This window comes from Cyprinus carpio, chromosome B2 (genome assembly GCF_018340385.1).
Source record: "Cyprinus carpio isolate SPL01 chromosome B2, ASM1834038v1, whole genome shotgun sequence".
NCBI classification, from domain to species: domain Eukaryota; kingdom Metazoa; phylum Chordata; class Actinopteri; order Cypriniformes; family Cyprinidae; genus Cyprinus; species Cyprinus carpio.
In genome coordinates, this window is record NC_056598.1 from 16,672,491 (window position 1) to 16,697,636 (window position 25,146).

Consider the following 25,146-nt stretch of genomic DNA (forward strand, 5'->3'; position numbering starts at 1 on the left):
GTTTTTAAATTTTAAGTCAAAACATAATTGTTAACTAAAGCTAACTAACCAAGTACTGGAATGCATCTTTCACCACTGAACTCTTCAGCAAAACACTGTATCATGATTTGCAAAAGAAAAGAATAATAATAATTAAAAAAAATCCAAATGAAAAGAAGCTCTTATATATTAAATTATTTCCCTCCTTTAGTCAAGTAGCATTATGCTCATTGTATGATTCTTGTCGGAGAAGTGATACATCAGTGGTATCCATTGGTTACACAATCTAAACAATAGCAAACAAAGTTTCTGGCTGAGTGAGAGACACAACAGTCTCATGAGGTTCAATACAGCTGTTCTCTGATATATTCATGCTTCTCTTTTATATCAAATGAATAATGCGAAAATGTTGCCAGCACGGACTTGAGGCTTCTTCAATTTAAAAAAAAAAAAAAAGAAAGCAAAAAAAAATTTGTTTAGTGTATTTTTGTCTAGCACAATTTGTTCTTCATACTGTAGATTATTGCTGTGGTAAATATGCTCCCTTTTCATGTGTAAAAGCACATACACACATCCAGACAGGATGCATTTGCACACAAACAGCTTAAGCTTTGATATTTGTAATAGAGAGCTAGCAAGCTGCTGGCTCTCTGGAAGGTCTCTTTCTCTTTTAATCTCTTTACCAGCAGACTGGTAGCACACATTAGTGCGAGTGTGTGATAACTAGAGGACAGTAAAGTAGACTTTGGAGTAGAGGAAGACAGATAGAGATCAGTTCGCTGCAGTTCTATTGGAGTCTGTCCGGCTGATGAATATCTGTCACTGCAGCTTTTAAGATGGAGGATTACATTAAACCGCTCACCTCCTTCTCACTAATGGCAAATTACCAAACTCAGTGCCGCCCATGCACGCTTCCTTATTCTGACGTGAAGGGCTCTTGGTGCAGTGTAAAATTGACCTTTCCATCAGCACGCCGGCTTTAATTTGCGGTTAGCGGCGAAGGCTGAGCCCTGATTTAATCAGTCCTTTCCTTCTTGTAGCGTGGGCAGTTCATCAAGCTCCTGCAGAAGGCAACCTGTGCTCTCAGGTCTGCGGCAGCAGTAACCGCAAACCCTGCATTATGGTCAAGTCTGCAGAGAGAGTTGTTTTCAGTATATATGTTATTTTAGTGTATTCTTGATGCAGACATTCCTATAAATATTAAAAAGACTGTCGGAATGAGGTCGGCCGAAGCAAGACGCCTCTAATGAGGGTCTTGTTTTGACAATATAGGGCATTGTTTCTTCAAAGTCTCATTTATATGTTCACACATTAACATGCACTCTTAAAGGCACAGGCCACCCAAAAATGAATGTTCTATCATGTACTCACTCTCAAGTCTTGTATAACCACCTTCATCTGTAGAACATAAAAGTACTTATTTAAGAATTATGGTAACAAATTTTGGTTTCTGTTGACTTCTGTTGATTGTTTGGTTGCTAACATTCTTCTAAATATCCTTTTTATTTTGTTTTTCCCAAAGAAGAAAGTAAGTAATACAGGTTTGAAACAACACAAGGCTGAGAAAATAATGAGAGTTTTCATTTTTGGGTGGACTTTAAAGTTGGTGTGAAATGGAAGTTGTGATCGCCTTTTCTTCCCTATTGTGACCAGGGGCATTTCCTCTGAGGAGGCATGGGAGGCAGTGCCTCCTTAAAAAAACAGGATTAGAAAAAAAAATGCAAATATTGTGAAATATGACATAAAAGCATATAAATCATTAATTTTTATAAAGTAAAACAATGTTCAACAGTGACATCAGCAGGTAAAGTTACAGCAAGGGTTTGCATCTCTCTCACCTCTCCTCTGTCCATTGAATTTTAACAGACCCCCTAAAGGGTGCCGTGAGTTTGGTGGGGGGTAATTCAGAATGAATGGGGCAAAGTCACATGAGAGGAGGCAGTGCCTCCATCGCGATATGATTGGATATGACTGGTTCTGATTGGTTATGATTGGTTCATTTGATAAAAACCCACCTCTTGTGTTTGTGCACGTTCGTGAATCAGTCTGAATGAGCAATATAATGAAGTTAAAACATGATCTGTGGTTATTTAAGTGATCAATCAACTTGTTAAAATTAGAGGTACATCCCTGCATCTGTGACCAGTGTTTACCGAGCTCTGATGACTTCTGTGACCAGTGTTTACTGAGCTCTGATGACTGATGAGCCGAAAATAACTGTGTATTGGTAATGTAAAAATACAAATAGGCTGAGTTTTTATTTTTAGAATTTTTATTCTGGTAGTTCTGGTAAGTGTAAAAAAAAAAAATAAAAAATTGAGGACTTTGCCTCCTCATTTCACTGATTGTGACATATATCCGAGTAAAAAAGTTTCTCAAACGGGAACAGGGAGGGGAGTTTATTTTGGTTAAAGATTATGAGGGCACATGAATTTTAGGAAAATACTGATGTGCATGGGTGAATCATTTATAATAAACACCGCAATATACAAATAACTCAATAAGAATTGTCAGTTTTGATTTCATGGTGGCTTTAAAGCACTGAAATGTTCATGCTGTAAGATTCAGTAGCGCTACCTCCAAGTATGCATACATTAAAAGGCTTCTGACCCATAATAGGTACTCTAATGGATCTAAATGCATCACTTTTGCACCATAATAAAATGTCTTAGAGCTCTGAATGAAGCGTAGACGAGTGTGGGTGTGAGTATGTATGTGTTTGACAAGGTGTGCAAACACTCAGCGGTCACCATTATAATTTAATAGGAGAATGTATTCCGAGCCGGATCAGACTGCTTAGCATGCAAGATGTGCAACACACCCAGTTTGTTTCAAATGGTTAATGAGTTTCCATTGTGCTCAAGTGTTTGCTTTCATTCGTAATCCTATTAATCGCATTTGATGCATTTGTATTTTCTAGGCTGGCTGCTTTCAGATTTGAGTCTATATCTGTCTGGCAGGTTCCTCAAAGCCTTTCATTTGTGTGGTAATGTTGTGCAGGGGAACAGCGTCACACCTTCTGCTGGACGAGTCAATGCATTATATCTCCCACTCATCTGCCTCCCCTCCTTTCTTGATGCTTTATGTGACTTTTTTTTACACAGGATGTTGAATCTTAAAATCCTTTTTAATCCCAGTGAGCATTCTATACATGTTTGTTGTTTTTTTTTTAACACAATGCCTTATTTTAAACATTTCATTTCATATCCTTCTTATGAATTTCTATGTCTTCACCTTTAAGAGTATAATAATACATTTTTCTTATTCTTTTTTATCATAACATTAATTTTGTTTTCAAACCATTTATTGTCATTTATAATAATAATAATAATAACAATAATAATAATAATCACTTTATATAAATAACAATTTCCCAAAAAAATACTTTGTATTTATTTATTTATTTATTTACCCATTTTACTTTGTTAATGCAAAATATGTCCAAGTGACACAGGTTGCTTACCTAGAAAAAAAATAATGCTAAACAGCAAATTGAATAGCGCTTTGCTTGCCTAACCAATAGTCTGCTTGGCCTAAGTGACATCAGCAGAAATAAAAGTTGTTTTAGATTACAAAATCAAGCCTTCTTTCTTCTGTTTTTTTCTGTCTCTCTCTCTCTCTCTAGGAGAAACATGAACTAATCATTAACCGTAAGACTAGGACTAGGCAAATAGTAAATAGAGCCAGTTTAGTTGTGAAGGTATTGTAAGATCTTCACAATTTTCCCATCACAACATTAGGGCATTTCCTAAAAAAATATTTACTTCATTTATCCTCGGTTTAAGAAGTTCTATAGTAATAGATAAACACATGATTCAAATAATCTATCCATCTCTTAGGGAAACCTGAGCCTATTGAATGGTGCTTCCATAAATATATGAGGCAAGTTCAAAAAAAGGGTCACTCTTTTTTGAAGTACAATGTAGGAGGATTCTTCAGTCTTTCATACTGCTGGATGCAGCAGGTGAACATGAGGATACGCAGCAGGATGAAAGAGGTGGATTTGAGCATCCTTAAACAGTGGCACTGGTTTGGGTCTCTGGCTTAGCTGTGTGGATAAGAGCGTATTTTTGGTATGGTTTAATACTGTATGTGCCCTGCTGCATTGCAGCTGTTACCAGGCTTATACTCAAAGTTTTGTGGGAAATGCAATGGCCCCAGAAATAGTGTTGTTTCAGGCCTGCCTGCCATATATATCTGTGAAGGTGAATGTCCCTCTTAGCCAGGGGGAAAAGGTTTGGAAGGTGAACGTCATTCTGACTAATTGCTCACTTCGGTGGGATTACACTGGCTGCCAAGAATTATGGGAACACAGTGGGGAAAAAAAGGAAAGCTGCTTGAATAGCAACCCAGCAACATGCCAAGTAATGCTTCTTTCTTTTTTTTTCACACCAAAGGCCATGCTCTGCCAAATCCTGTTGCCTTTTTTTGGGGGGGGGGATCAGACTAATTGCAATTTTTTTTCAAGGCCACATTAGTGATCATTAGCAACTGAAATGGCAGCATTTATTGTTGGATAAGTGTCTTGAAAATAGCTGTGTTTCTCAGTTTTAGGTGGTGGTCAAATCCAGCTTTCTGCTGTTTTGTATGCATATTGTTCTGTGGTTTGTGTCGCTGTAATCGCATGAGCATAGCATTTGTGTTACTAATGAAGTATGTGTCAGCAGATTTCACACACTGAAAGCTGACAAGAACAGAAGCTATCCTTCATGATGCACCTCTGTAAACATATGGGTCAATTACGTACAAGAGTGTCCATGCTAAAGAAAAGGAAAAATGTTCTTAGACGGGTTTTGAAAATGTTTTATATAATTTTCAATAATTTTGGTTTCAGATGCCTCTTGGTTTTTAATGTCTCTAAAATGGCATGTGATTTACCCAATTGGTAAAAAGTAATCATTATTTGGACAATATTTGGTTGAGGTACAACTATGTGAAAATCTGGAATCTGAGGATGCTAAAAAAAAAAAGAAAAATTTGTCCAAATGAAGTTCTTAGCAAAGCATATTACTAATCAAAAATTACGTTTTGATATATTTACGGTAAGAAATTTACAAAATATCTTCATGGAACATGATCTTTACTTAATAATATACTAATGATTTTTGGCATAAAAGAAAAATCGATCAATTTGACCCGTACAATATATTGTTGGATATTGCTACAAATATCCCTGTGCTGCTTATGACTGGTTTTGTGGTCCAGGGTCACATACTGTATTTCCATTATATTTTAAATACATGTATAGTGTACATAATCATTATTTAAAAAAATGAATGAATAAATAAATAAATAAATAAATAAAAGCTTTTTTTTTCTCAACTACATGCACCAATTCACAATACAACCAGGACTAGTCAGTAAAGAGTGCATTTAGTTGTGAAGGTCTTGTAACATCTTTACAGCCATCTTGGTTTATGTGTGAATAATTTTGTGTGATTAATTTTGGGGGAGGTGCTCTACATGACATTTTAAAATCTGGTATAACCTTGCTTTGGTGTAAAAAAAAAAAAAAAAAAAAAAAAGTGCAGGGGTCCTCTCTATGATTTTTATTTATTTTTTCTCTGCATATTTGCACCACATGATTTTATTGGTGAGAAAAATTTTTATAACATTGTACCCGCGTTTGGGATTATTGGCATGTGAAGATAGAATAAGAAGTGAGACGTGAAAAAGTCAACAGACCAAGGGCTGTAACTTATTTTTCTAGTGTGTAAATAAATAAATAAGTAAAATGGGGTCTTTGAAGGATCAGCATAATAGCTGTAGACTGCATATTTCCTTATGCAAATACGAAATACTTGTTTGGATATTTATATTCGGCATCACAGAAAATTCTTACCTTGAGGCAGTAAAAGTAATATTCTGTTACAGAATCTCTTATTGCATAACTAATATGAATGTGCTGGGATTAAGCCATGTTTATTAGGAGGTATCCTTTCACCCCTGTGATGCATGTGTATTTCACATGAAACTCAATTTGGTTCTGGTTGGGAGCCACAGGCTTTAGCCTCATAATGTCATAGTGTAGTGTATAATTTCACTGTCTACCATGCTCTTTTAACCCATGAGTTTAAAAATTTGTCATGAAAGAGAAAAAAAAAGGAGTAATATCACAGGTATACATTTAGACCTCTTTTAGTATATGGAAATTGTGGGTGAACAAATTTCCTCTAAAAAGTATTTTCTCAGAGCACATGGGATATCCCTGTGCTCCTTTGGTACATGTAATGTGAGTTCTATTTAAAGAGCATGCTAATTATAAATCAAGAGCATTCTTTGACAGGAGCTGGTGCATGCCACAGTCATTATCGTGATAAATTTGTCATAAAGAAGATGTTAAAGCTTGAACTGTACGAAATGTCATTTATCCCCCTTAAAGGTTATGACAGGAGTGTTTTCATGTCTTTGTCTTCTGACTTTGATCATTTATTTCTAGATCTAGGTCTATGCCTAGGTCTAGGTCTATTTCATTTCTGGTTTTCTTATAGTTAGATGATTTACAAATGCAAAACCTGACATTTAGAACTATGTTATGAAGTTACTGTATTTATAATTAGGGACCAAAAGTCTGAGTGCAGAAGGGAAAATGTTTCTATTTTGCAATTTTATTCTTTTTTTATTGGAAATTTTAATATCATAGTGTAAAGTGAAAAAAAAAAAAAAAAACTTTTGAGTTTGTCAAACTTGATGATCCCCAGCATGATTTGAGAATTCAAAGAGCAACTTGTGCTTCAGTGGAAGCAATAACTTATGTCTTGTTGTGCAAAGCCACATGTTCAGTACTAAATTATTATTTTCCCCCCTCTTTTTTATGCTATGTGTTACTGTGCTGTGGTACTGTGGATTTTCCCCCTTACTTTTAATTTAGTTATTTAGAGAGGACATCACAGTTCAAATCTGAATGTAAGGAAGTATAATTCCAATGAATTAAAATGAAAAGAAAAACTGAGTTTTAACTAGAAGCAAAGTTCAACTTAAACATTGTTCAAAATAGATGCATGAATGAATGAAATGTAAAATATGTATTTATTTATATATAGTTAGTTTAGTTTCTTCTTGTAATTACAGTTCAACTGAAATTCTAACTAATCACTTAAAAGGAAGACTGTTCTTCAATTCTGAATTCTGAAATCTCTACCTAGATTTTCAATGTGGTTTCAAGGGTTTGGATCCCACTGTCTCTCTTTCTAAAATGCTGCACAAATAATTTGCATTTCAGAATAGCAAGATGTGTCAGAATAAATAATGATATGGTTTTAACACCATAGAACATTTACATTTGGTTTAAGGCAAAATAGCAGTGCTGCAAAAATAAAACTATCTTTTCTTTGTCTCTTTTAGTTACACTCAAACTCAGACAAAGGTGATGGCTCCGTCCAATATCTACTCTCTGGAGAAGGTGCTGGTACCATATTCACAATCAACGAGTTAACAGGCGATATTCATGCAAAGAAAAGCCTGGACCGAGAAAAGAAGAGCCATTATGTCCTCCACGCTCAGGCTGTCGACCGCTTCACCAACAGAGCTGTGGAACCCGAGTCCGAATTCATCATCAAGGTCCAGGATGTGAACGACAACGCCCCTAAATTCCCAGATGGCCCCTTTTCAGCCTCCGTGCCTGAGATGGCAGACATCGGTGAGCCAACAGTCAGGACCTCCGGGCTCTGGGGGGGTGTGCTTGGGGAACAGAGGAACATTTTGTCAGTAGAGCAAAGGTTTTATTAGCTGGCTCATCAGTTTCAGACCGCAGAGTCCCATTGCAGATCTGAGCCTCTCTGGCCTGGACTCGAACTCATATCAAGCTGCTGGTTGGTTGTGGTGGATTTATAGCAGGATTTATTAAAGCTATTGTTTCTTATATAAAGCCTCTCAAGAGGATATCGTCTGTTGAAGAAAAAGTGATTTCAGGAGTAATGTCAAAATCGAACCAATATCTCACATAAAAACATCACACATGGGGTGCAAATATTTTTAAGTGCTTCCAAACGAATGCAGCATTCGATAAACAAAAACCAGCTGTGTTTACCTCTTTTTACACCCGTATCTCAATTTGAAACGTCAATGTTTATAGATCTGTGCTATCCACCCTAATACACGAGTAATCCACATGCAGAGCTTGCAGTCTGCATCAATGGCAGTGCACATCAACCCTGCAGTAAATGGACTGTCAGGAAAGTGCTAATTGTCCTCAGAGTTCTTCCTTCCTATCCAAATCAATTGGCTGGACTCAAGCCAAAGAGCTGTGAAATTATCATTCCTCACAACCTGTCGGCACAATGTTCCCCTCTGGGCACAGCTAGGGTAAGGGCAGGGTTTATTTCTCACTTTCGGCCTTGAATCACTCTCCTTCACTGCTTTTATTTGCTCTCATGCATTCAATGAGACTTATAAAACATTTTGAGTCTTTAAAACTAGTTTAGGCTTTAAAGATGTACACAAACAGAAGACAGTTATCTGCATATGTATCTGTACCTGTTGACAAAATTATCTGTACAGTATTTGAATGTGTTATAGTTTACATATAACCACAAATATGAGTGGTTTAATTTATAAATTAGTCAATATTTGAAGTAGATCAAAACCTTCCATCAGAGTTGTCCTAAAACCTAAAACCAAAATGTGTTCTTGTCTTTGGACAACTTTGATTAACTTTTTGATCCTCCTCAAATGTTGACTACTATATTATAATGAAATCACTATTAATAATGTTAATTATTGAATTTTTATATACTCTGTTCAAATGTTTATGTCAGTAACTAATTTTATTTTTTTAATGTTTTTAATGGCTATATTTATTTGATCGAAAATACAGTAAAATCTATAATATTGTTAACTTGAACTATTAATAACCATTATTATTAAACTGTAAACTTAAAATATTATTACACTTACACACATATATATATATATATATATATATATATATATATATATATATATATATATATCATTATATATATCATTATTCAAATTCTTAATATTTAACAATTGTGTTGCTTGATATTTTTGTGGAGACTGTGATGCATTTTTCAAAAATAAGAAGATATGTATGATCTAGAATATACATTTTATTCAATATATCAGATAAATAATAAATAAAAGCAGATGATTAAGCTTCAAACCACACTGTGCACATTTTCAATCATAAATTTCTCACTTTAAATATGTTCGCTTCACAGGCATGCCATTGCATTATAATTTTAGATATATTCATTAGAAATACTGCTTTGTTTTATGTTAAATAATTAGCTTTTTTTGGCCTATTGTTTGTCGGAATTTGTTATCCTCAAGTCATTATTTGTGCCCTTCCAAGTAAGGCATTCTGCTTCGGGTACAGAACAAACACCAGCAGTGAGCTGGCAAGCTCTCTGACTCCACTTTATCAAGCTGTGATGAATTAATCACTAGCAATACAGATAGATCCTTATAAGCTGGTTAAGGGCCTCAGGCCTTTCAAGGGAGGCTATTCCAGAGCCCAGTGCCTTCGATCTATTGTGTTCTTTCTTAAACTGCGAATGTGTCTCAGGTTAGAGTAGTGTTATCGCCACCATCCAAGCCCCACACATTTTGCAATAGCATTAGATGCTTTAAGGCTTGGACGAGAGAGGCTCATGACAGGTGAATTCAACCCGGTACAGGTCAAGGAGGCATAAGATGAATCACTTGAATTAGCAAGTGGCATATGAGTACTGCCTCTGTCGGAGTATGCTTGTGGCAGTGCATTAATGAGGATGAATGCAAATCTGAGGATGTAAATAATTTTTACATAGTTTAACTTGGATATATTTTTTATGTCCACGAGGAACGTCGGTATTCCAGATCACTGCCACAGACGCCGATGATCCCACCTACGGGGACAGAGAGAGGATAGTTTGTATAATTCTTTATGAAGGGCAGCCTTTCTTCGCCGTCGACCCCAAAACTGGTATGCAAAGACCTCGCTTTCTACAAATAACCAGTTTTATGGACATTTTGAGATGCCTTCGACTGTAGAAGGCTGCACTTGAATATTTTCTGATTGTTCCTGTGAGCTTGTGCGAAGTCACCAGCTGGTGAGTCATTCCTTAATAATAGGCTGTAGGAAACACAGATACATTTTCTCTGTAAAACAGCTTTCAGGCTCACAAAGGAACTCCCGATTTATTGCGCTACCCTATGTGGAGAATAATTGATGCGTTCTCACATTGTTGAGGGCCTTTCATACATGTTGTTTCCACCTTTGAAGTGATGTTGTTTTCCACCAATGTTTTTTCAACATCGGTGAAAAAACACCAGGAAAAAACACCTCCCAACCAGTACCAAAATGTGTCTTTTGTCACAGAGACTTCAGTTAAGCATTAAAAGAATATGTATGATCTTTCAAACGGAACTCAGACTCAGGCATCTACATTGAAATTCCAATAAATCATGCGGGAAATGTGGGAAATATCATTCTCAATTGTATCTCAGAAATAAATCAATAAACCTACATTGAGGGCGATGAATATGGATGGTTTTCTTTGGAGACTTACATGGTACACTCAATTACTCGCACAAAGCCCGGGTGAATAAACAAATCATTTTCCTAATATTATCAACACATGATTGAAATGTTGAGAACGCGGCACTGTACGACCCGGACTACAATGTCCTGTGGAGGCTTGAAAACGCCCGAACCGTGGCCTACTTGTTGTGATGTACCACTCGCCTACAGTGTATATCCTAATTTAATGTCTTCCTTCCTCCCTCGTTTTTTCATTCTGTTCTTAGTAGCCATTTGGTTCAATTTCCACAGTGGTGGTGTTTGTTTATGTCAAGTTGAATGTGCCTGGAGGGTGTTTGTCCCAGTTTGAAAGCGCCAACCTGCAGAGTGTTTATCCCATGATAGAACCTATTTGATGCAGGATGAATTTGCTTGGATTAAATGCATTTGAGTGTGCCAAGGTGGTGTGTGTAGATGCACGAACATCTACATCAGCAGTGTACGAGGTAAAATGGAGAGTAGCATCTGTTCCAGCTGTTAGTGTGTGTGTGGTTTTTTGGCGAACGCCCTGTCAGCAACAGCATGAGCTGCTGACCCAAGAGACTCAGCTTAGTACCAATATGTACTTCCATTCCTCAGATATCCACCACGAAACTGTGCCAATTTACACAGAATTACTTCATGGGTACTCCACTGTGCATTTATTTATTATGTGTAATTGCTCATTCAGTCTCCCTCCCGCTGGGACCCATGGGACTGTTGCCGTACTCCACTGAAGCGGCAGATCTCTGATGGCGGTTTGTCTTTTATTGGTGTCTTTAGCGCTAAAACTATGAGATTGGATGGGCTGTAATCCCTCCGTGGTCACTCTTTCAACTCTTTCCTCATCTCTAATCCCCTGTTTGTGGCTATCATGAAGGTTTTTGATGGGATTAAGAGGCTACAGTATATGATAATGTTCACATCCAGGGTATTATCATAGGGCGCAAGTTTAACGTTGCAATCTTGCATATCAGTGTTGCTTGCTCATTTTGGCTGGAAGTGCCTATACTCTTAGCACTGAGAGTAGTGTGTGTGCGTGTTTGAATCACTCTCAAATAATCCAATACTCCAGGTCTAGAGAGCCTCTTTTGCTCTTGGAGAGAGATAAAGCATTGATGGAGGCTTGTCTCTTCTGCTCTCAGCATCACAGCTATAAAACTTTTCACATTTTGAGTTTATCCGTAGATATACAGTAGGTGGTATTGGGAATTATACTCTGGAAAGTGTAGTTTGCCAAGATACAAGCTGAAAATGTAAAGTGATAGTTCACCCAAACAAAATACATTTTTTCATTAATTACTCATCTTCATGCCGTTTTAACCCTGTAAGACTTTTGTTCATCTTTGGAAATTAAGATATTTTTGATGAAATCTGGGCTTTCTGCATAGACAGCAACACAACTGACACATTCAAGGCCCAGAAAGGTAGTAAGGACATCGGTAAAATCATCAGTGGTTCAACCGTAATGTTCTGAAGATACAAGAATACTTTTTGACCAAAAAAAGAATGAAAAATAACAACTTTATTCAACAACTTCTTCTCTTCTGTGTCAGTCTTCAATGCACATTCATACCATGACACATCCGTGTTGTCTTAGAGGTTTGAAACGACATGAGGGTGAGTAATTAATGACAGAAATTTTATTTCTGGGTGAACTATCCCTTTAATGTCATTTAATGAAAGACGTACTTTCTGGTAAAAAATAAATAAAATAAAAAATAAAAAATGAGTGTCATAGTTTAAAAAATAATCCTAATTTATATAACATTAATATTATAATTATGAATATTGGGAAATGTTATATTTTTATAATGTACACAATTACTATTAATAATAATTGTATAATATTTAATGTTTTACTAAAACATCATTATTATTTTTTATTTATTTATTTATTTCATATAGGTTACATTATATAAATCTCCTCCAACCATTTGCTCAGGATACAGGGAATAAGACGAGGATGAAGGAAAGGCTGGAAAGCAGAACAGCTTGAGTCTGCCATGTGAACTTGCACATGCGATCCCATGGTAATGTATACTATGAAATGAGCACCAGCTGACAAGATACTGTACAACCAGGCCCCAGTGCATCAACATGGGCAACAAAGGGCTGTTTACTTTATAGGAAACAGAAAGGACATTCTAGTGGAGCATTCTTGATAATTATATAAGATCACTTAATTGTGAAGCCTTTATGTGCATACAACATTGTGCTACTGAAAAATGTAGTCAAGTTAGTAGTGTTGCTACTATTAGTTATTTTCTGCCCTACATTTTTCTTTTTTGATATTTCGATTAAAGCATCAGCAAAAGAATACCACTTACTTAATCCTCTTCATCCCACGTGAGACATAAGGTCACAAAAGAATACCAGCATCAATACTATTATAGTTACTGGAGCACTTTTACATTTATTTAATATATTTATTTCCAGTGCCATTTTTAAGTGTTCAAATTCATTCATTTATTTATTTTCAGGGTAAAATTATTAGAGGTTGTTATTTTTATTCTAGTCTGATGTGATTTGTAGAATATGATATTTGTAGTATAATGTGGTTTAATATAGCATAGTGGAATATCCTTGATCTGTCTTTCTTCCTACAATTACAAATATCTGAACTACTGTTTCCACCCATCCACCTCTATGTAAAGTACAATATCTTGCATCATTGTGTCTAATCCTCTTAGCTGAGAATTACCTTTACTTCAGCTTTGTGTAGTAGTTAGTTTGCCCCATTTACTGGTGGGTGATGCTTAACCTGCGTGATGTTTTGCACTTTCACTGTAAGGTTGACTGTCTGTTGTTCCATAGGAAATTAAACTCTCAGTACAAAGAACAGATCTTACCAAGTTCTGCATCAGTGTCTGGTCCTGTTTGCTTTATTTACTTTCTGTCTCTGCTTTGTGGCTACTAGCTGAATACTAAGAGCCTGTTTAACATGAACATTTTGCTTTTTTCGTTGTGTTGTCTGCTGAAATCCCCTGTCCTGGCAGGTGGTGTCTGCTCTCAATAGGCTGGGTGCAATCTCTATGACATTCTCTGGGGCTGAACACTGGCATGTGTTTATTTGTTCTGGCGGATTGAGGTATCTGTTTGCATATTTTTTTTCTCACTCCCACTGGTCATGTCCATTTAAAAAGAGAACATTGCATGTTCGAATATTTAATAAACTGTCCGTCTCACACTTTCACACATAACATGAAATTGAAATTCTCTACTAGTCATTTGACTCACAGGTCTTCTGTGCTTCTTGCCAGCATTTTGGACTTCTTGTAGGTGCTGTGTGTGTATTTATATTAAGACATTCAGACAGAATGTCAAAAATATTTATACTGCCCATTTATTTTATAGCATTTCTTTTTCTAGTTATATGTCAGATAAAAACATGAAACGTGTATAGTTACAGAGATGCTAGACATTTACTGCTTTCTACTCATCTTCCTTCCTTTATAATATTAAATTTCTGTATACATTTTTAGGTCTTCTGAGGTTTTCACCAGACCAAAAAAAAATGAACCACAGTTATATATCAGCAGATCATCAGGTTACAACATTCTAAAACATCAATAAAAGAATGGGATATGTCCCACGTTAATAGCTTAGCTTGAAAATGCACACTTTTCTTTGATTTCTGGATGATGGATAACCTTGAGTGTGAAAACATCAAGGCATTTAATATATTTTTTGATGAAACTGTCAAGAAGTATCCTGTATATATATATTCACTAACAAGTAAATAAAATGTTTCTAGTGCTATGTACTGACAGAGCTTAGGCTTTCATGAAATGATGCTATTGATTTCCAGTTTTTTTAAACAACCCATGTTGGTGCACTGGGGCATTGGTGTATCATGTCAGTTGGTGCTCATTTCTCAGAAACATTACCATGGGATCTCATGGTTTAAAGGGGCACAAATACAAGTTCACATGGCAAATGCAAGCTGTTATGCTTTCGAACCTTTCCTTCATCCCTGTCTTATCCTCTTATCTCCTGAGGGAATGTTTGGAGCATATGGCAGCCTTTGCTCTAGAGCTGAAGAGTATGCAGGAGATGATCACCAGCATGCTTTGTGCAAGAGTGTGTGTGCACATCTGGAAAGGAAGGTTCATGCTAAGGGCTTACACCGCATAGGAACAGTACATAGAGGTGAGAGGTCAGCACTCGCCTGCTGGTGTGTTGTCAAGCTCGAAAAGAACCTGTACAAGGCCAGAACAGGGGCAAAGCAGAGGATAACCACTTGCTATGAGCTCACCGCCTCAATAACTAGGGGTCAAAGATCTGCAGTGTACACATGATATTCTGGACACGCACCTGTCCTGTGAACGGTGGCTTTTATTGCTGGAAATGCCATCAAATGGCTAGTGGTTTGATTTCAAGGGATGGTTCTCCTAAAAAAAAATATTATTTACTCACAATCTTGTATTTTAAAAACCCATTTAACGTTCTATCTTCTCTGGTAAACAAAAGAAGATGCTTTTTTTTTTTTTTTTTTTTTTTGCATACATTGAAATCCAATGCTGACCATGGCTATCAAGCAAGATTTTCTATGAATAATGACTTCATTTGAGTCTGGACCTCGCACAGAGATATACTGCAATATGGCTTCATAAGACTTAAAATATAGTGCACGAGTTCTGTGGACTGCTTTTATATGGCTTTTATGGTACCTTTTTCTTTGTAGGAGCTTTGCAGCTGTAGTCCATCGTTTTCTATGGACAAAAGTAAATGAAGAATTTGCTTTATGTGAATCGTACAGTAACTTTCATGAGATGTTCAACCATTTTATGGGGATTTCCATAGGAAATGTTGACAAAAGTAAATGTTTCTTTCTTTAAAGCCAGCTTATAGATGAATAAACGAAAGAATTGGATTTTAAGGTCCAATTCTCGCTATTAATAAACCGTTAATATGACTTTTGCCTTAGTGAACTCCTTTTTTTACTGCTTATTAATAGTTTGTAAGGTAGTTGTTAGGTTTAGTTATTGGGCAGGATCAAGGATGTAAAATATGACCATGAAGAATATGAGCTTTAAAAGCTTTTATTCTCACCAAGGCTAACTTTTGTAACATTATAAATGTCTTTACTGTCACTTTTGATAAATTATGACAATATGTATGTTTATCAGGCTTTTGCAACCTATTGTTTTCACTTCATTTGGAGGGTTCAAGACCTCCCTAATCTTTGTCAGCTATGGAAATATGGGCTGTTTTAATATTTGTACTTGAACACCATAATTTGCAGAAAATGGTAATACACTTTTGAACATCCAATAATGGAATATGGGTTATGTAGGTCAGTGGGAACTATATTTATACTTTCTGCCCTCTGGATCACAGGTGTCATCAGGACAGCTTTGCCGAACATGGACAGAGAAACTAGAGAGATGTACTCCGTCATCATCCAAGCCAAAGACATGGCCGGCTCTGTTGGTGGTCTGTCCGGATCCACGACAGTCAACATCTCACTGACCGATGTCAACGACAATCCACCACGATTCCCTCAAAGTACGAGTCCCTGCTTCTCTCGGTCTCTTTCACCATGGGAAAAAGTCTGGATTTTAGGCATGCCCCTTCTACAGAATCATCTAATCCTTAAACCCCTTTGAATGTACTGTGAATTTATCCCAAATGGCTGAATTCGTTTAAGCTTTATTTTGCGAAAGTAAACAACTTTTATTGAGCTTGCGCAGGTTTATCCCAAATAAACCCTGCAAATTAGCTGAGTGCAAGCAACACTTTGTAATATTCGCATCAAAAGATTTCGAATGTTTAATAAAATCACATCTGTTCTGTTTGTGTTTATCCTCCACTTCAGAGAACTATCAGCTGTACGTGCCAGAATCTGCTCAGGTAGGGAAAGCAGTTGGAAAAATCAAAGCGAACGATGAAGACCTTGGCGTCAATGCTGAGATGACATACAGAATTGCCAATGAAGAAGGAGCTGCCATGTTTTCCATCTCTACAGACAGTGACAAGAGAGAAGGAGTCATCTCCCTCAGAAAGGTCTGAACTAGGCGTTCCCACAAAACCAATGGGTTCAACAGCCACGTAAACTAATGTCTGCTCATTCAGCTATGCCCTGTCTTTTCCCAGCCAAAAATAACTTTTCTGCTTCTCCCTTGATCTTTTTACTGTCCTTTCTAGCCTCTGGACTACGAGAAGAAGAAGGCTTACTCTTTGAACATAGAAGGTGTCAACACCCATCTGGATCCTCGTTTTTCTTACCTGGGTCCATTCAAAGACACCACCACGCTCAAGCTTATCATTGGGGATGTTGATGAAGCGCCGGTGTTTACTATGGACTACTATATCATGGATGTGTATGAAAATGCTCCGGCCAGGACAGAGGTTGGAATGGTAACTGCTCAAGACCCGGACAGCACAAGAAGCAAAGTCAGGTGAGTTTCCAAAGAGAATTATACTGGTATATGTGGTTTTGAGGTATATTTTACAGTTTCTATATATCAGTGCAAATGTCTCTGCTAGTAGTCCACCAGGGTTGTACCCCATTCAGAATTGAACTGAGAATGTCTTTTAAAATCTATTTCAATTCCTGAATTTGATTGGCAGTAGCAAAGAGGATGCAGAATTGCAATTCAAATTGGAGTTTAAGGACGTACACATTCTCCCATAGCAAACGTTAATAGCAAAATCTTTTTAGTCTTATTTCTAATAGCTTAATATTAAGTTACAGAAGATTTATCTATTTTCAAGGTAATGGAGGAATCTTATGAATATTGATTTTATTTCATGCGTTTTCTTACAATTTCCACACACTGCATTGCACCTGAAGTTGTGATGCCCACTGAGGCCAAATGCAGAAACAGTCAAGCATAGATTCTATTTATATAAGTGTCATTTTCCCCCGAATAATGTTTGGCATGAGAATGCTGGCTTCAAAAAGCCTTATCTGAAAGTTTTGAATAAAAAGTTTCAAAAGCCTTGAAGTTTGAAGGTTTATATCATATATCTTAGAGATCTAAGAGTTTTATTCTGCAGCTTCTTTAACACATTCATACATATTTTTAATTGTTTAGGTTAAGCATCTTAACAAAATGTCTTGAAATAAGGTCTAAACAGAAATGAATTGTAAGTTGTAGGTGACAGGAGATTAATTATTGAATAATCAAATGTATGAAATATTTTCATAAGGCTTCAGAGTTTGCTTTTTTAATCATTTGTTAAAAGGAAATCATGTATTTCAGCATTCAGTTTTAATGTCTATTAAAGTGTAATGTATACTCTTCATATGTGCTCCTGGAATATCTTTCATCATATTTTGAATATTATCTTTGAGTAGAACTTGTCGACATTGCAATTTTAGGTATTCCATCGACCAAAATCCAGAAGGTGATGCACTTTTCACCATCGATGTTGACAGTGGACTCATTACAACCACCAAGAGTCTAGATCGAGAGGAGGTAGCCTGGCACAACATCACAGTGATGGCTTCAGAGATTGGTATGTATGACTGCAAGGCCTGAATTCTATCTGTATTCACTGATTGATATACAGTATATATGAAGAGTTTGATTCCAAAACACTATAAATCCATTTTGATTAATTTGAGTAAAAATGTGTTTTCTTTATCAAGAAAGTGGCAAGATGAAAACTATTATTTTCTGTTTCATACTTTCACATAGCATCTTTAGGTTATAATAACATTAACAATTTGAATCCAGATTTTGATTTTTAAAGATTTATTACACAATTGTATATTTTTTTTTCCCAAAATGCAATAAATCTACTGAATCAATATAAAAGTTATTTTTCATATTGAAAACTGTTGAAAATACACAACATGGTTAATCCACATATGACAGCCTCTGAACTTAGTCAGTACTAATCTTGTATACAGGCACTGGACTAAAAATACATTCAATCAGTCATTGCTCCAAAAATGAACTCAACGGGTCATCTTGTTAATGCCATAAATTAATAAAAAAAAAAAAAAGAAAAAGAAAATTTCTTCATGAACAAGAACATGAACAACAATATCACATGACACCACAGAAATTCCAAAATTACAATTCTCCTTACATTCAATTCCCATAAGTGCTTTCATCTTTGCCAATAACATTCATTAAGTTGACTAGTGCTATATGCTGTATTAACAAAAACATGAATGGCATTAATAAAAACACTTACACTGACAAGCTACGCAACATCGCGTTTGTAATCGAATGCGACTCATCTGCGATTATGAACGTGATATTGCATAGCTTGTCAGTGAACTACAGTTCTGTGAATCCATCTGAAAGCATTTGATGGAGATTTACTACTAATCACAGAACCGACTTTACTGACGAGATGCACATGACAAATTACATGTGATTTATCGTGCAGCCCTAAGTTTGATTGTTGATCACAAAGTACAGAGTAGATGAGGAAAACTAGGATACCGGGTGTATTCAAAGCGTCGCCATTACTGTCTAGAGTGCATGGAATGGTTCGCTGTGATTGGTTGAGCGGATATATCTTATTATGCAGAGAAGCGGGGACTGGCATTTGGCACGGTTTGGAAAGAAAGGGAGAAAACAGAATAACTCAGCGGATATCGCATTTTGCATAAAATTAAAAATTGGCTTTTCAATACCAACCAGATCGATTGATTTTAGCAGAAACGCAAAAAAAAAAAAAAAAAAAAAAAAAAACATTTTGGAACCGAACTCTTCATATATATTTATGATGGTTTCTGATGAAAACACAGGGAACCATTTTACCAATGATATCTTTATATTGAATCAAGCATTCTTCTTGAACCATGGACTGGTAACACCTTGTCCAGAAGGAATAATTGGCCCTGAAGTATAAATCATTGATACTGACCAAAACATATGTCTCCTTGAAGAAGGAGTGTTGCATTGTTGGATTGATGCTGATGCTGCTGTTGTCATGCTGATGTGGATTTGAAGGTGGACCTGGTCAATCAATTTTTCTTCTCTTTTTCCTATTTGTTTTTTCCCCTGTTTTCTTTTTTTTTTTTTTTTTTTTTTTTTTTTTTTACAGATGCTTATCTAAGCAATTATCTTTCCTCTACACTTTTCTTCACAGTGGTGTTCAGCTAATGGGCTGAAACTGCCCTCTGTAAACGCTTGCTGATAGTGGGCTGATAATGTTAGGTCACTGTAGTTAATCTCAGTTCCATCATACTGAACGTCGTCCCTCGCACATGACTCCAAAATGGGTATAATGTTTCCCACATTGATTTTAAATTCCCATCATGCTTCACTGAATCACATGAGAGCAGCATTAACCATATATATTTCACTGTAAGGTTATAAACATGGTAAATGTAAAAAAAAAAAAAAAGTTATTATTTTTCACATTTTTCCCTTAGTGTATAGGAGGGCAAAGGAACAGATTGCCCCTGTGTCACAAGGCTCAGACCACTTTAATATCCCAGGGGTTGTTTTTGTTTTGTTTTTGTTTTTTAACAAACCAACAGATTTCACCTCAGCAACAGATTTATGAAAGTCACATGAAACTTGGACATTTGTGTTTGTTTGTTTTATATGCATTCAATAGATTTACTTTCATTTTTAATTTTAGAACTTTAGAAACATGATTTAACTGTGCATATTTAGGATATATACAAATAGCTATGAAATAAGCAAGACAAATGGGCTAGCTTTTTTTTCTCTCTCTCAAAATGATTAAAATGTCAATTCCATATGAAACATTCACCTAATGATGTATGTATGTATGTAGCCTACTGTTGGACATTACTATAGGACGAATAAACTAGTGAGAGTATTAAATGTTCCCACAGTTAAAGAAGTGCCCAAAAGTTGGCATTTGAATTTTGAATACAGGATATAAGAATATCACTGTCTTGTAAAATAAAACATGGTATTCATCACCAAATATTGCTGATTCACGCTTTATGTCAATGTTTCCTGATATGGCATGATTTCAATCATGTGAAATCCCTCATACACTGATCATTCATTGTTTTTTGCCAGTTATTTAAATGGAAAACATCCATGATTGAATATTTGTCATCTTTTTTTTTCCAGACAATCCAAATCTGGTGAGCTATGTACCAGTCACAGTCCAGGTCTTGGATGTCAATGACAATGCCCCCTATATTGTCACAGACAGCGCTTTTGTTGTGTGTGAAGGCTCCAAGGCAGGCCAGGTTAGTTATCTCCTCTCAGTCTTTTTCTCAGTGTGTCCCTATCATTCTTTTTCAACCTGTCAGCTCCAGTCTGAACCCCTGAAAGCATTTTTCCTATATGCACTCCTTTTCTCCTGTCCTTTTCTCCTACCCTATTTCTGCACCATTTTTGTTTTCTCAAACCATCTTTTTTTTTTTTTTTTTTTTTTTTGCATGGTTTAATTCAATCTTTCTTTTCACACGTATGTATGAACACACACTCCCACGTACACTAATGCCATGGACACATGCATAAATGAGAAACACATACGCTGCCTTTATGATATGTCTGACACCATCAAGGATGGATTTATCTGTGGCTCGACAGACTTTGGAGGCTCTTAAACCTATAAATAATTCAGCGTGTACCAATGAATTCACCGGCAGATAGCAGTCCACATCAAGCGCACTAGGAATTGCTCACAGGAAATGTTAATCGTTGCACGTTGAAATCTAGGTTCATGTGCAGCAATGCACAGCAGTGCTGGGGCATAGCCTTTATAGCTTTACCCTTGAATGAGATTACGATTTAAGCAGTTAGACACACACAATTGACACACAGTGGGTGACAAAGCATTTTTTAGATTAAGTATCAAGGGTCCTCTTTGAACATTTGTGTCCGCTGTGCTGGTGGTTAACCATAAAGAGTTCTTAAAGGGATAGGCCACAATTCTGTCATCATTTATTCACCCAAATGTTGTTCCAAACCAATAAAAGTTTGGTTATTCTTCGAAACTCAAATGATATTTGTAGTGAAACTTGACAGGTTTTTGTCCCTCCGTTGAAAGTTCAGGAAACCAAAATTAGAAGATCCACATAAAGGTGTCATAAAATTAACCCATAAGAATCAACCGGTTTAATCCAAGTTTTGTAAAGAGATACAATTTGAATCATGATTTATGTTACACTATGTATTATAAACAGATTTGATAATAGACAATTATTCACACATAAACGTTCATGATGGTTTACCATATGTGATGCACACTTATATGGTTGTGTGTTGATCATTGCTTAGATGTACATAAAAGCTTAAATTGATTAATCATTAAAAGCATTTGTACTGTATCTCTTCACACGACATGGACTAAATGGCTTTATATGGATTCATTTTATAAAGTATTAATGACTTTTTGGATCTTCTAAGTTGTGGTAACCTTGAGTTTCAATGGAGGGATAAAAGGGATAAACACAACTTGTGTTTCGAAGATTAACCAAAGTGTTATGGGTTTGGAACAACATGAGGAGGAATAAATGATGGCAGAATTTTCATCTGTTTAAATAAAGGTATGGATAATTATTCAGCCTGAATGAAAATTTGTGATTAATGTACATAGTTGTGTTTTCATTTTGCACCTCTGTTTAATTAAAGGCTGCTTTTTAATTATTTTTGGGCTTCATTCAAGCCCAGGAAATTATTTACTGTACAAGGCAGAGGTCGATTTATAAGCAAAGAAATTGTCTCTCATTTATTGTGACTTCTGGTCTGCTGGGCTCAAACCGGTCCATCTAACATCTAAATAAAATCCTCTTCCCAGTTACTTTGTAAGATAATCAGGGATTGCTGTCATGCTGTGGCCCTTGATTAAGTGTTTCCACAGAGATAAGGCAAAACCACATTTCTTGTACTGGCATCAACTCACAGGAAGCTCTTTTCTTTTGATCTGCTCTGCACACATTCACAACAGTAAGCTGCATGAAACAATGCAATGTAATTTGGAAGAAATCTGTTATGCAGTGACAAAGGCCATTTTCAAACTTGGCTCTATTACTTAGTCCAGAGTTCTATTCTGCTCCGTTCTCCATGTATTGGTATGTCTTATTGTACATTTGGGTGGAAAGTGCATTATGTTTGCCCCCTCGAGATTATAAAATGATTTGTGATTGTCTTAAAAGCTTCGATAAGAATGTGATGAAAACAAACAAATCAGTATGTTTTGCATTAAATGCCATGACTTTAGAGCAAAAGTGTTTAGGGATGGTGGGATTGTTTTAAAAATGTTTTTGAACCTGTCTTGAAAGTGTCTTTTGGTCACCAAGGCTGCATTTACCTGATCAAAAATACAGTAAAACAGTAATGTTGTAAAATAAATAAATACATTTTATTATATAGTTTTTGTTGTTGTTGTTGTTGTGGCCAGTAAAATAGTTGGCAAGGCAGGTAAAAAGCTTACTCTTGTTGATTCCTGACAACAACAAAAACTGCACCTGCAACAAATGTGAGCTGCTTCTAAAGGCATTTTCTTCAGCTAATTTGCATTATCCTTTAATAAGTGTGAATGATAGCTTGCTAAGGCTAATCATGTCATAATATTGATTTTGTACCAATTCTGAACATGAACCATACCAAAACACCAAGCAAACGATCCAAACTCCAACATCAAACCGACTTGGATGCTCTGGTGTGAAAGTGCCCCAGAGAGAGAAACCCTTGGCCCAACATGGGTGGTACAGCGCAGACAGGTGAAGAGCTTCAATAATTGGTCCAGACTCTGCATGAGGAGATTCCCACTTGCAGCTGATGTGCTAGCAGGAGCCAATTAGGTTAACAAGCTGACAAAACATCATGAGTCTGAGCAATGCTTCAAACTAGCGATCTGTTCAATGACTGTGATCCAGACACCCAGCTGGCCGAGGGGCTTTGGGTCAGCAGTCGGAAGTTAATGTCTTTCAAAAGTGGAGAGGAAGAAGAAGCCCAGGTGGTCCAATTACATTTCTGGGTTATAGGGAGTCACAAAACCCATCTCTCAGAGAAGCGAAAGTGTCTGTTTAAGATATATTTAGTGTCATTTTTCATTCAGCCTTAATTCTGGAGAAAGAAAGCACTAAGCATCAGCTTGTTTTCTCTTGTTCTGGGTGTAGGTCATCCAGACCATCAGGGCCACAGACAAGGACAACTTCGCCAATGGTCGATTTACTTTCGCTCTACCAGAAGACCTTCCAGCGAATCCAAACTTCACTCTCAAGGACAATGAAGGTAAAAAAAACACACACAATAACAAAACCACACTTCGCAGGATTTGTTTTGGCTTGGTAAAACATCTAATTAAAAATAGTTTGACATGTTAAGCCCGTATTTTAGGAGTTAGTTACAAAAACAAATTCCATATTCAGTACTTAAGTTGTACACAGGCTCTCATGAAAGTCAAATACGATCTGACTGATCTAAAGGGGCTCTCTGATGGCATCTCAGTAATGGAATCTTTCTAATGTTTTCCAACTGATTTCCTGATGTTTGCTCAGGGCAAACCCTCAACACCTCTCCACAAACATATTTAGTACCACATGTAATCACACACATCACCTTCATTTCCAGCCTCCCCCTCCTCTTCTTGCTCTTTTTTTAATATCGTTGCAAGGCCAACCAAGCTGTTTCCTCGGAAACCAGGTCTGTGTTTATGTTAGCTCAAGGCTCCCTGGTGGAGACGGCTAGGCTGTAATGATTTCCTTCTAATGCTGGACCTCTGCTTCGGTGAATCAGGGCTGCAAGTGGACCGGTTGGAGTTTAACAGGGCAATCAAGGAGATAAGAGGCAGACGCTAAAAGCTCAGAGTTCAGAAGAGCCAGTGCTTTTGAGTTTGTATCCTAGCCAAGGTCCCCTCAGACTGCCTCATCCTTAAATAATATCCCAACAGATGGACCATTACGGACCATTTTACACATTGGGGGTTGGAGCGCTCTGTTGCGCTTGCTGTGATTGGGTGGGTGTGTAGGGCTGTCATCCTTGATCACGTAGATGTTTCTCTCCTGGTGCCGCAGTCATTATGCCAGCATCCACATGACCAGAGTGCTTGCCAGGTTGAGGCGGAAAAAATATGATGGACATTCCCTACGGAGGTGCACTTATTTCTCTCTTGGGAAATGGTAGTGAGTTCAATTGAATAATAATCATCTTGACTGTTATGTTCTTTGACATAGTTCATATTCTAAATCTAGGGAAGTGTTTTTAATGAAGCTCTTCATGAATGGGTGAGGGAATGCATGGTGCGTCCCATCTGCAAAGATAGCCTACGTCAAATTCGACACCTTGCTACGGTTTTGGCAAGCGTGTTTGTGCATTACATCGAGAGGGTCCCTCTTAGGCCAATTCACCGCAATTCTCTCTCAGGCGATTTATCTCCCACCATTTAAACTCTCACATTAAGTTATAACAGCTAGAGCGATCAGGACTCATGCCAGAACTGCAGTATTGGCAGTATTTGTTGTTGTTGTTGCTATTTCCTATTTATTTATTTATATATTTGTATATTTATTGCACAACGCATCTCACAGTGAGGATTAATTATCCACAGTACATGCATGGTTCACTCTCATGTTTTTTCACTGCGAAAGTGTTTACGAATCACTGCTACTTAAATCAAAGCGCAACTGTGAATTTCCCATCCATGTGTAATTACAGACCACGTTTTCTGCGTTGTTTGTGAAGATTCGCTAATGATCATTCCACCCTCTGTCGTTTCATGTTCATGTTTTTTAATAGTGTTTGGACAGAGTAAAT

The 25,146-nt window shown here is 36.7% G+C and overlaps 1 protein-coding gene across 2 annotated transcripts in view; it reads left to right on the forward strand.

The window, feature by feature from the left end:
- The window catches only part of LOC109094414 (cadherin-18-like), a 101,101-nt gene that overhangs the window by 66,644 nt on the left and 9,311 nt on the right, over positions 1-25,146 (forward strand). For both annotated transcript variants that reach the window (XM_042718351.1, XM_042718350.1), the window contains exons 3-10: positions 7,324-7,618; positions 9,785-9,907; positions 15,827-15,994; positions 16,305-16,492; positions 16,634-16,887; positions 17,814-17,950; positions 20,509-20,630; positions 23,511-23,625. In XM_042718351.1, the coding sequence (XP_042574285.1) occupies positions 7,324-7,618; positions 9,785-9,907; positions 15,827-15,994; positions 16,305-16,492; positions 16,634-16,887; positions 17,814-17,950; positions 20,509-20,630; positions 23,511-23,625 (1,402 nt within the window). The remainder of the gene's footprint in view (positions 1-7,323; positions 7,619-9,784; positions 9,908-15,826; positions 15,995-16,304; positions 16,493-16,633; positions 16,888-17,813; positions 17,951-20,508; positions 20,631-23,510; positions 23,626-25,146) is intronic.